Source organism: Xiphophorus hellerii, chromosome 7 (genome assembly GCF_003331165.1).
Source record: "Xiphophorus hellerii strain 12219 chromosome 7, Xiphophorus_hellerii-4.1, whole genome shotgun sequence".
In the NCBI taxonomy this organism is placed as follows: Eukaryota; Metazoa; Chordata; class Actinopteri; order Cyprinodontiformes; family Poeciliidae; genus Xiphophorus; species Xiphophorus hellerii.
This window is the reverse complement of record NC_045678.1, coordinates 16862767-16874946: the sequence shown is the minus strand read 5'-3', so window position 1 is coordinate 16874946 and position 12180 is coordinate 16862767. Positions and strand designations below refer to the sequence as shown.

General features: G+C 36.6%; 1 protein-coding gene across 3 annotated transcripts in view; it reads right to left on the bottom strand.

The window, feature by feature from the left end:
* rapgef4a (Rap guanine nucleotide exchange factor 4a) overlaps positions 1–6642 on the bottom strand; it is a 35610-nt gene extending 28968 nt beyond the window's left edge. The window contains exons 1-4 of one of the 3 annotated variants that reach the window (XM_032568720.1): positions 6387–6642; positions 3021–3163; positions 2841–2929; positions 856–1011 (exon numbers count right to left, since the gene is read on the bottom strand). In XM_032568720.1, coding sequence (XP_032424611.1) covers positions 856–1011; positions 2841–2929; positions 3021–3163; positions 6387–6454 — 456 coding nt within the window. In that variant the 5' untranslated portion in view covers positions 6455–6642. Of the gene's footprint in view, positions 1–247; positions 363–855; positions 1012–2840; positions 2930–3020; positions 3164–6386 lie in introns of those variants that run through there. The other 2 variants (XM_032568721.1, XM_032568722.1) reach the window with 2 other exon arrangements.
* Positions 6643–12180: the final 5538 nt, after the last annotated feature.

The window sequence follows — 12180 nt, the reverse complement described above, 5'->3', positions numbered from 1 at the left end:
CCATATTAGTCTAACAAACACCCAAGAAAGAAAAACAAGCTACAACAAAAAAGTTTCAAAATGTGAATGAGGCAAAAAGATGAAATTTGCAGCTTTGCAGTGCTGAGTTAAAACTTACAAAGATGCTGGATAGCATATATAGCCAAACATAATTTCATCACAAGACTAAGTTCAGCAGCATCTAATAACAGCATAAGATAATGTAAACATCAGAAAGAGCAGCTGTAAAATCTCATTTGAGCCTAACCTTGCTGAAGATGCCGCCTCAGGGCAGAGTTGAAATGTTTATCCTGGTAGTCTTTCAGTGGGATCTTTTGTCTATGTGCTGCCAGAGCAAAGCTGTCAGCCTCACTGCTGTTGGTCGGCACACTAACACCAACACACAAAGACCATCATCTAACTTACTGATGCCCTGTGGTCCCGGAGGAAAGGGGCTGGCTCTCTCAGGAAGCCTGCCTGGTATAAAGTGGGAGGTATGAGGCGAGGTGGTCCGCAATAACATCCACTGACTGTTATCAGTTAAGGCAACCCAAGGCTTTACCCATTCACAAATAGTAGCTACAGAATTGCCTATAACTGTCCTCTAATACAATTATGCACAAACCTATTTAAAACAAGGACTGGCCGCTAAAGAGGCCTGAGAGAAACAGGCTCTGTACCACACTACCATCTAGTGGACATACAGTGAACATAAAGTGTTTTGCAAAAAGATTTGACTGGATGTGAGCTCCTTCACTATAACAACTTTCTCTGTGTTAAAGTGACAGATCTGGCAGCGCCTTCAAATCATAAGTTTTTATCTGAGATGTACACCGTAGTAGGCAGAACATTTTCTTAACATACGTTATAACTCACATAACACACCTCCCAGAGAGACCTGAACTCCTTTTGTTCAATGCGTAGGAGCTCACTGAATTCCCGAGTGACAATCGTAGCATGTCTGGGAGTGTTATCCAGGATCGACTCTCCGAACGCTGTGCCGGTCCCCAGCGTGCAAATAGTGACAGCATCCTGCAAGAAAGGCAGACAAGGTGTTCTGCATCATGCATCACTATTTCTAAACCTCCTGAGGAGTTTTAATTTTGGAAAATTTGATCTTATCTTCATACTACAGAAGAATGAAGAAGAATGATCCTAATGTGAACCAATTTTGTCATATTTTTGCATTTTTATGTTTTCATAAAAATCTACATCACTGGAAAACAAAATTAAGAGACCACTGCACTGAACCCCATTGAAAACCTCACGGTTATTCCACCAAATATTGATTTCTGAACTCTTCCTGAGTTAAAACATTAATATTGTTGTTTCTAAAAGAATACAAACTTGTTTTCTTTGCATTATTTGAGGTCTGAAAGCACTGCATCTTTTTTGTTATTTGACCATTTCTCATTTTCTGCAAATAAATTTTTGCTTGGAATTTCAGAGACATGTTGTCAGTATTTCATAGAATAAAAGAACAATGTTCATTTTACTCAAATATATACCTATAAAATGTGAAATCAGAGAAACCGACCATTTTAAGTGATTTCTTAATTTTTCCAGAGCTGTATAATTATCCCTAATATGTTTAATTTTTTAAAGTCAGCTTTCTGAAACATAATTATTTCAAATTATAGTAAAATGTTTTTCTTTTCTTTTCCCTGTATTAGCACACACACTTTTCACTTTCCTCTATTTTTTTAATGTCTCTAAAAATTAGAGTATGAGGAGAGCTATAAATGAAAGTTTTCACCCAGGAAAACAAAAGAAAATCAACACCCACTCTTCAGCCCGTGTGCATTGTGGGTGGGTTGCTGCCCACGTATTGCTGGATGCTTGTTGAATAGTGTTGAATATTAACCCTGCAGTCTTTTGCACGGCTGTCCTGATTCTAATAGTGTGAAAATAGTGTGGAAAAAGTGTTCTAACCCTAACATTTGTTCTTGTTTTTTTTTTTTAATGGCTCACTTAAATGTTTAATTTTATTAAACTACTTTTTATTGATTGAGATCCAGCAAACCAGAGTTACCACTTCATTAGACCGGAGGTGAGAGAAATCTCTGCCGATTTTGAATTGCATAAACATTAATGCATAAGAACTTCATCCTCTTCCTCTCATGACTCTTTCATCTTTAATAACTCAAATAGGATTTCTGAATGTTTCTTCTTTCAGATCATAGTAGATTGTTTATTCTTTGTACTTACATGAATGCTAGTTCCTTTTAAAAATGATATTTCTAATCAATCAAATGCTTGTGTCTTACTTGTAAAGTTACAATGAAAAATAGTTTTTTTTTTAGTTAAATCCTTAATGGTCAAAATACTTATATGTATGTCATTGTTTCCATGAGGACACAGGTGTCATCTAGACATTGAAGGGGTTAAAGAAAAACTAAAGCGATTTTAAACTGAGAATTGTGAAAACTGAATTAAGTCAAATTAATTTACTTGAAATATACTTTACAACCCCGATGTTTACCATCAGCCTTAAAATAAACTCTTTTACTGCTGAGAATGATACAGGAATCTAAAATATTTCAGGAAAGATAATAAATCCCACATTATGGAATAATTTTAGATAAAATAAATGCTCTACCCAACAATTCATGTAAATAAAATTAACTGAAGAATGTTTTTAAAGTATTTTTTAAGACATACTAATTAGCAGTCCAAAGTCTTGTTTTCCCTAGGTGTAAATATGACAGGACAGAGATCCATTTCTCTTAGCCACTGTGAAAAATGGATGACAAGAGGGCGGAGGTGTGCCGAGCTAAAAGGGTAAAACCAAAAGTAACGGTTGTCTGTCCCTAATAAATGAATCATTGGATTTAAATAAAACACGTTAATTTAAGTTGTACCTGATAGCTTGATGTTTCAGACACTTTCACATCCAGGGAACCAGAAAGGACAGCATACCAACTTGTACCAATGTCTCCCTGTCGAAACACTGTGAAGAAAATATTGCCAAGCTAAAGATTTATGATCAGTGAAATTTTTAATGAGCTGCCTATCGTTTTATCTGTTGAATTTTGACCTACGTGTTATCCCTTTTTCCAAGCACTCGTAGAACCCACACAAACAAATCTGCTGCAGCAAACGGGGGTGGAATCTCTCCAAAGCCTTCACATTTTTCAGGCGAGCCAGGATTATGTCGACATCTTCACCCGAGCGCTCTGCTGGTCTGGACAAACACAGCATTGAAATAGAAAATAAAAGTAGAAAGTCAAATATTAACATTACCAAAAGCTCAAACAACATGAGGTGAAAGATAAAGTTTAAATGAAATAACTTGAACAATTCTGCTGGCAAAATAAGAAGGTGAGATTTAAAGGGTAGTGTCTGTAAAAACCAAATGCATTCATGTAGTAGTTTAAATTGTTTATAATTCTAGTGTTTAGCATAAATTAGACCATGGAAGTTTCAAAATTGACAATAGCCCCCACATAAATTTTAATTGAAAATACAGTTTTCCATTCCATAGAAATACTGTCTAAAAGCCTATGTTTCTGTTTTACTTTGGTTCAGGCCTTTCTTTGTAACCCTAATTTATAGTGTTGATTTTATGTGTCTAGTTTTTCTTTGTTAGTCCAGTTTAATTATATCTAGTTATTCTTTAGTGTTAGATTCATTTTCTAATACAAGAAATTAGGAAATATGATGTGCACCCTCTCCCTTGCACCCTGTGCCATTTTCTCTCTCGCTCTGTCTCTCCTCACACCTGTAGCCCATTAGCTCATCAGCCCAGGTCTTTTGTTTCAGCGTTCACCCTCACAGTATCTAAACTACAGGTGTCAAATTCCAGTCCTGAAGGACCACTGCTGCCCTACAACTTTTAGATGTGCCTCTGCTGCACCACACATGAACAGAATAATTAGATCATTAGAAAGGCTCTGGAGAACTTATCTACACCAAACAATAAGTTCATTCCAGTGTTTTGTACCTGTGGCACATCTAAAAACTGCAGGACAGCAGCCCTCAGCAGTTTGACACCCCTGATCTTAACCCTTCTCATGCTCAGGAAGAACCAACACTACAGCATGTAATAAATCATTGTGAAAACTATAGGGTAAGTAGAGAAAAATTAAAACAAGAAATTAAGAAATATGATGTGGACAAAATAAAAACTAATAAGAAATTAGTTAAACACAACAAGATAAACAAAGCACTTATAAAATTTTTGAGGGAAACAAAATTGTATATGAGAGTTTAAATAATGGTTGATTATTTTTTCACCGTGGGTTAGGCTGGTTTGAATGTATCACTTAGCAAAATTCTATTTCTTTAATGTCAAAAAATTCAGACGGACAAGACAAATAAGGAAAACAAAGACATATCTAAGGGCAAATGCTTCTTATTGCACTTTGTATCCTTATAAATAAGCTCTTTTTTTTTATAAATGAGACAGCAATGCTGTTATGTGTTTTACATGCAGAGTGAACAAGGTGAGTTTGTTCTGTTTGTTGCGCTTAACTCTTTTCCTTTTCATGACTCCATGGTATTTGTTCAGCTCCTTCTATTACACTGCATCCATTTGAAATCTAGAGCCCCTAATGTATATGTAGGCAGTTGAAATGCAGCTTACAGCACCTAAAAGACACTGTCCTTTCAAAAAGTGAAACCGAATACCAGTAATGAGAAAAAAATTTTTTTTTTAAAAAAGCTTATGGCTCGCTGTTGTTCTAAAAACATTTTTTTGTACTTTGCTGTGTCTTCTACTCTGAAACTAATAATTGTTCATCATGTATTGTCTGACAAATCACTGTTGGGTCAAATGCTCTGCATCAGGGATCTACTTTATTTCACACTCTAAGTGTGAAATTTAAGACTTGGAGACATGCGTAGGAGCAAATCCTTTTTTTGTTTTTAAGTTGAAATCCATTTGAAATATTCTCAAGCTTGATAAATATTTTCTCTGATTTGACTTCATATCATAGATACACTTTTTGACCACTTCATTTAAATTTCAAGATTTGGACCTAATAACTGGGAGTACTGTGTTTGTCTTGGGTTTCATGTAGGAACTGTGCAGAAAAGGTTCTACATTCAAAATTGATTCAACCAAGAATGGTGACAATAAGAGGATTAAATTGGTCGGAAAAGATGAGTCACACAAGAATCAGTTGATTTAAGGGGAGCATGTGGCTTCTGCAAGCAACCAGCGGATGCTCGTGTGTAAATACATCTGGCTTACTCCCATCAGTTTGCTGGTTTTTATTGCTGATGAACTTTGGACCCACTCACTGTTTGCTTTCTTCATCCTTTACCTCTCGATGTATCTCTGCCTCCTACTCATCTCTGAGTGATGTTCAACCTCTGTGCTTCTCACATAAAACTTGTTTATAAGCCAAAAGTGTAAAGTAATGGTTACTATTTTATAAAATCCTTCACAAAACACAGTTTTTCTTAATCCTGATAAAATAATTGTAGTGATATAGCTTTGAAACTGAATTGAATGTGTTGACATCATACTTTGCTTTGCAGCTAATGAGTAAAGATAACTTTTGTTCTTGCATCACTGGATCTCCAGTGTTATGTCTTGGACGAGGAATTGGGCGCTCTCTTAACTTTCTCCTGCCTGTTCGTGAGTTGGACCTGCAGGGCAGGCTGATGCACAGACTTGTTACAAACCAGGCAGAGAACTGTGCTTCCACTTGTATCTCTAGGAACATCCAGGCCCTTTATGTCTGTTTGTTTATGTGAGAAGAGTATCTCTGAATGTTTGACTTAGTCACATTTCTAACATTTATCAGTTCTGGTATTTAAGAACTGATAAATTCTGATAAATTAAGTGTGCACCTAGCATCAGCACACTTGATGCTAGGTGACTCCTTGATTGGTTGCATCATTTGTACCTGAGATTAGCTCTAATATGCAAATATATGCGCTCATAATTCTGTTCAAGGGATGTGGATATTATAGCAGTCAATGGAAGTAGGATTAAGTGTGGAATTTGGATATGATTGTACTATTGATACCTTGTAATATTAGTTTTATTAAATTAATTTTCAACAACTGAGTCCAGTTGTGTTTTTAAAGATCGGCAACAATTGAAACAAATTCAAGTGAGGTAAGTGCTTTTCTCCTTGATTCTTAATAGTGGGGATGTCCTGTTGGTTAAAAAATAAACCATGCTCTCCAGTGTTCCCACTCAACAGCAGATCTTTCACTGTAAGGTTTGTCAAACAGGAGGTCAAAGGCTCCGTTCGCACACGGTAACCTTGGAGCTGTCCAAGGATGCACTATTTATACAGATCCATTAAGTTCCGCTGGGAAATTTAAACTACGGCCGCCTCTGCCGTGGTTGTTGGAAAACAACGCCAAGGTCCTACACGAGGAGAAGCCAAATAAATCTCTATGATAAAATCGTATATTAAGTAAACCAAGAAACTGGAGCATGTAGTTACCTTTTATCCAGACAAATAATCCACTCGGCAGATTCCGACGAATGAGAGGATGTGTGCGCTGCTACCATCGTGTCTGATCCAGTTAAAACTCCTGCTGTTTCTGCTGCTGTTGATGCTGCTGCGGCTGCAGAGGAGGAAGAGGAGAGGAGGAGCTGCTACAACCACTGCGCTTCATCTGCCTTCACTCACTCAGCACTGACTCCTCGCCTCACGCACTCGCTCACTCACTGATTTGGGGAAGAGAAAATCTTGTTATAAGAAAAAAAAAAAAGGCGTGAGCAAAGTCACTTTGTTCTTAGAAAGCTGCAAAAAAAAAAAAAAGGTTCTTGAAATATGAGGAAGGCAACAGTTTACAGAAGATTTGAGATCACTTTGTTTCTCTTTTAGAGTTTAAAGGAGGTCACAATCACTACAGTGCTTTTGCTTCTGCTTTGCGCATTTTTTTGCTAAATTAGTGCAGTCAGTTTGATACAACAGAGCCTTCTGATTTTATAAAGGATGCCAGGTGTTTTTCGAATTTCGTTTTAATTTACAAAATGTTATCAATTTTACTTTTCTCAAAAGTAAGTAGAAATTTTTAAATTTTGTCTTCATATTTAAAAGGCAAGAAAAACATAAAGTCGCTACCACAGAAAAAAACAACAATTTAGCCTTTTCCTTCCCATATTCCTTGACCTCTACATTTCTGTGACCGTCATGACGGGGACTCTAGATGGCGCTGTTTCTTCCTCACGCGTTGAGTTTCTCTCAGAGAGGAAGGTGCCGAATAGAGTAGATGTGTTTGAGGGAAAACCCAAAGCAAAGAGTCAGTAGTTCACACTGCATCAGGTTGTAATTCTCAGGTTAAAATGTGCTGTGATTTCCATTACAGTTTGCATTAAAAAATTTTGAGGTTGGGAGTTATTGGGTTACCATGCATATGGGAGGATACACATAATATGCACAGGACTCTTTGCACACATATAAAGTATGATTGATTTATGTCTATGGAAACAGTAAATTTGAATGCAAACTCTTTGATCTCCATTTTCATAATATCAATACATCTGACATAACGTATACTTGTCCAGGAAGTAATAAAGTAAAGAAGTAAAATCAGAAAATTATGAGCTACAGAAACAGAAACAAGACACAGTAGTCATGGTAAAGCAAAAAGACTGAGGCCATGACAGGGAAAATCTGCTGTGATTACTTAGTGTACAAGGACTCAAGCCACTCAAACTGTGTGCATTCAGCAATGTATTTTACTATTGCAGCCTTACTGCAACTGTAGTGTGGAGAATGGCATTGTATCTTAAGTGGGAACATTTCCATATTGCCCTGAAAAAAAAACATGCTTAGTAAGAAGAGGCCACATAATGAAAGGGTCATTGGCTTTTCTGTGTTACCTAGGAAACAAACTTTTACAGAAAGACTGTGGTGCAGCAATGCCGTCTGTGCTGGCAACATTGAAAAAGAAAAGTCATAGCAAGCCTTTGTTATTACACATTTTTATCACTTGCTGCCTAATGCACATTGTTAGATACAAAGGAAATTTCTCTCACTTCTTTCTCTCCTGGTAAGCTAAACTGCCATTAAAGGAGCATAATACCACACTGAATAATTTTGAAAAATCAGCATGTGCAGAAGAAAAATCCCATGTTAAGAAATTTTTGTTTTTAAAAAAAATATGCCAGTGGCACACTGGTAAATACATCTCCACCTTCATCATGCATCTATTATTGTCCTGCTGCAACTTTGGTCTTTTTCAAATGTCTCAAAACATGACACTAGAGGCCTTTGGCGGACAGAAATTGACCGCAAATGTACACCAAGGAAACAGAAATTAATTGATAATTAATTAGAAGTTTCTAGAAACACTGATGTGCTGAAAAAAATAGAAATATTAAAAAAAAATTTAAAAAACGACTGTCAATTATTTTTGATTCATAGAAGGAGTTGTCCAACAACTGAACCAGCTTTAAAAATAAAAAATAAAAATCTTAACAGGTTTTCTTTCCTCCCTGGTACAAAGGAATTAAAGTTAGCTATTTTTACAACAATTTCTTTAATATTACGCTTTTGAAATAAAGAATAAAATGCAGAGATTATGAAGTATAATGTTGTTTGGGTTAGTACATACCAGCGAAGCCATCACAGAATAAAATCCTCTTCTCCAAACATAAAGTGTAAATTCATAAATGAGTTACCACACAAAGTTTTAATAATTTCTGCTTTTGAAACCATTTCTAAGACAGACTCATCTTCTCTGCACAAGAGGGCGGCATTGTGTCTGTGTAGGGATACTGATGGGATTATGAGACATGAAATGATTAAAATCATGTTACAAAGAAAATAGAGGAGGATTATTTCTCCTGCATTCAAATTAACAAAAAAGTGGACTTTTGTCTGATGGCCTGAAATCATCTGCTTAATCTTTTGGATGTTGGACCTTAGATTAGGATTGTTTTGCCAGTGCCCCACTGGCACTGGCAAAACAACAATACTTGCTGTTGTAGTCTTGCCCTTGCTTGCAAAAGTAAATCTTGTTAAAGTAAATATCAGGGATACAGGACTGGGTTCAAGCTAGGGCACGCACAACACAAAACACGCATTCCTGTAATGCAGCATACCATCTTCTTCCAGCTGCCTCACATCAAAACATTGAAGAGGTTATGCACTGCTGCTTGTTACCATTACCTAAAGCTTACTGGTCACAGATAATATTCTGTTGGTAAGAGGTGTTACATCTTGTGATTTCATGCACAAAACCCTTTACTCTGATTCCTCTAAATAACATACAATAAATCAAATTGCCTTCTGAAAATCCCTGACAAATACATAGAGTCAACCTGTGTGCAATTTAACATGAGTATAAATACAGCTGTTCTGTCACGGTGTTAGAGGTTTGTTAGAGAGCTTCAGAGAACAAAAGGCATCATGAAGACCGAGAAACACAAATTTCTGGAGATGCATAAAACCAAAGTTGAATGATGAAACAATATCACAAAGTTTGATAACATACTGGTATTAAAGGTAGGTGGTTTTATTTGCTGTGAGTAAATAAGCTCAAAAGCATTTCTCCAAAGTAATAAGAGATGCAACTATGAGAGCTGCTTTGTCCCTACCTGCAAAGAAAATAAAAGATTTCCTGAACATCTCCACTTGTTCCTCTGACCAGATCACCTGCTAATTTCTCTTTACAGTTTCCTTTTCTTTTTCATTCCATGTTGTTTGACATGTTGCTACAGCGACCACTGTTGCTTGGACTTTACCCCAAGCCAGTAGACTGTGGGGCATTTCAGAGCTACAGTTGCTAGGAAATATTCCTGCAAGCTCCAAAAGTAAAACACAGAGACACATGGAGCCCTCATGTGCACATGCAGCATAAATCTTTAATGCGTCTGAGCATTTGGAAATAGACTGCTGGTATTTTGAATATATGCCTTTGGAGAATAAAGCAAATTTGAGATGTCGCTTTTGCTGCATATGCAGAAGTCTTTCTTTTAACAGCAAAATTAGAGTAATGAAATTGAGGTTAAAAACAGACTGCTCCATAACTGAGTCTGACTCCAAGGATTTACATAAAACAAATGAGGGGGAAAAGCCATATTTTACACTAACAACAAAGAGCTTGCATAACCTATGAACATGAGTGTGGATGTAAGTAAACTTAGAAAAGGCTCCACATATCAGATAATGACGCCTCAGATGGAATGTGAATGCAGATAACTCTAGAGGAAATGCCTGAGGACTGAGATTTTTCCAAAGACGTCTCATTAGACGCTTGAGGACATCAGTGTATGTACAAAAGCAGGAAACATGCATTTAATACATTCTTAAAATTATTTAGACCAGTGAGGGAGCATAAGAAGAAAATAATATAGAAAGTCAGCATTTTGTGTTACATACAGTTGAAACTGTAAGTGGGATATCTCCTTAGGCCACATAAAAAGATGACAGCGCTCTCAGAAAGCGCCCGATAACTAGAGCACCATCTGTCCAAAGCTTATGCTGCAGTCTGGTTTGTTTTTATCAATAATTGCTATGCTCTTTGCATTTTGTTGCACAATGCTGCGTTAAATAAGGCTGGGTGTTCAAAGTTCCTGATAGTAATTTATATATTGTATTGGAGCAATGAAAATTCATAACTGTGTTAAAATCTCATGTTTAGCAGATATCAATCAAAGTGGAGGTGAGACATATTGTCCTCCAAATCCACTAAACTGCTTTATTCAGTGTGTGTTTCCTGGGTCAGTTGGCTGGGTGATATTTTTGTAATGTAGGTTCTTTGCCACCGAGGAAATCAAAGTACAAGACACTGAATGGCAGTGTCTTGGTAGACAATCGCAGGAAACAGAAAATCTTTATTTCTGAGTGGAACAACTGAACTAAAACTGTATAATATTAGATGTCAGCAGTACAAAAAAATACCAGATATCAGCAATAAAGAGAAGAAAACTGTACTCTGGGGATATCTAAAGCAGGCGAAAACTTAAAACAAAAATTGAAAGTTCAGAAACTAAATAAATGAATAATATGCTGATTTAAGTTTTTTTAAATGAGCAAAAACTTCATGTACAAATATCTGATTGTGGCCTATTTTTATTGAGGTCACATATACACTTGGTGGATAATCTGGCTTTTCTTGTATTGTTCTAAGGAATACCAAAAGGAACCACAAAGCCACGTGACACTAACTTTAGAGGAGAGACAAGGCATGGAGAAACATCAATGACGTGGCATTTACTAACCATCTCAAGCTCAGAACTTTAAACCATACTGCATTAAGCTCAGGTGTTTTACTTGCTTCCTTGTTTTTAATGCTCCATTTTTTTTATCCCAGTGTTCCTGCTTGTTTATATTCTATTAAATGTTGCTGATATAAAACAACAGCTAATTGAGCTCACAGGCATGTCTCTTTCAAACGTGTCTCATAACAGGCTGCACCTTTCAAGCAGCTGTGATTCCTCATCTGCTATGAGCAAGAGGCCTTCTTCAAACATCTTGAACTGTCATGCACACAAAACAGGGATTATCTGGCAATGTTGTTCTGTTTTTAATGTTTGATTTAGCACAAATGTGAAGTTTTGCAATATGTGATAGAACAACAAAAAGTGGTGCATCATTTTGAAATGGAGGAAAAATTATGCAGCATTTTATATTACTTTACAAATAACATCTCGAAAAGTGGGGCAAATATTCCCCATTTTTTACTCCCATAGCTTTAACTTTATGCAATCAATTGCCTTCATAAATCAGTAAAAGGTTACGTCTGAGGCTTTAGTGAACAATCAACATCATGAAAAACAAGGAACACACCAACAAGATCAGGGAGAAAGTAGAAGAGAAATTTAAAGCAGTGATAGGCTATAAAACGATGTCCCAACCTGTTAACACATTTCTTCAAGTCATCGTCTGAAACTGGAAAGAGCAGGGCACAAACACAAAATCTATTAGCACACTAAAACAGAAGGAATGAGCATGGAGAGCAGTAATCCAACAGGTCCAGTGTAACACTGGATGAACTGCAGAGTTACACAGCTCAGGTGAAATAATCTGTCAACAGATAATGGTAAGAAGAAAGCCATTAAAGGAAGGTACTAAGATGTCATGTGTTCAGGCACCCATTAGTCAATGCAGGTAATACAGCAAGCATGTGGAAGAATGTTAGCTTTGACTAAAACTCAACGTTTTTTGCCCACATGCGAAATGCTGTGTCTGTCGGATACTAACATTGCACATCACCCTGAAAAAGTTAACACTTTTAGTGTAAGGTGGTGTTGGCAGTATCATGCCGTGGGGAAGGTTCTCA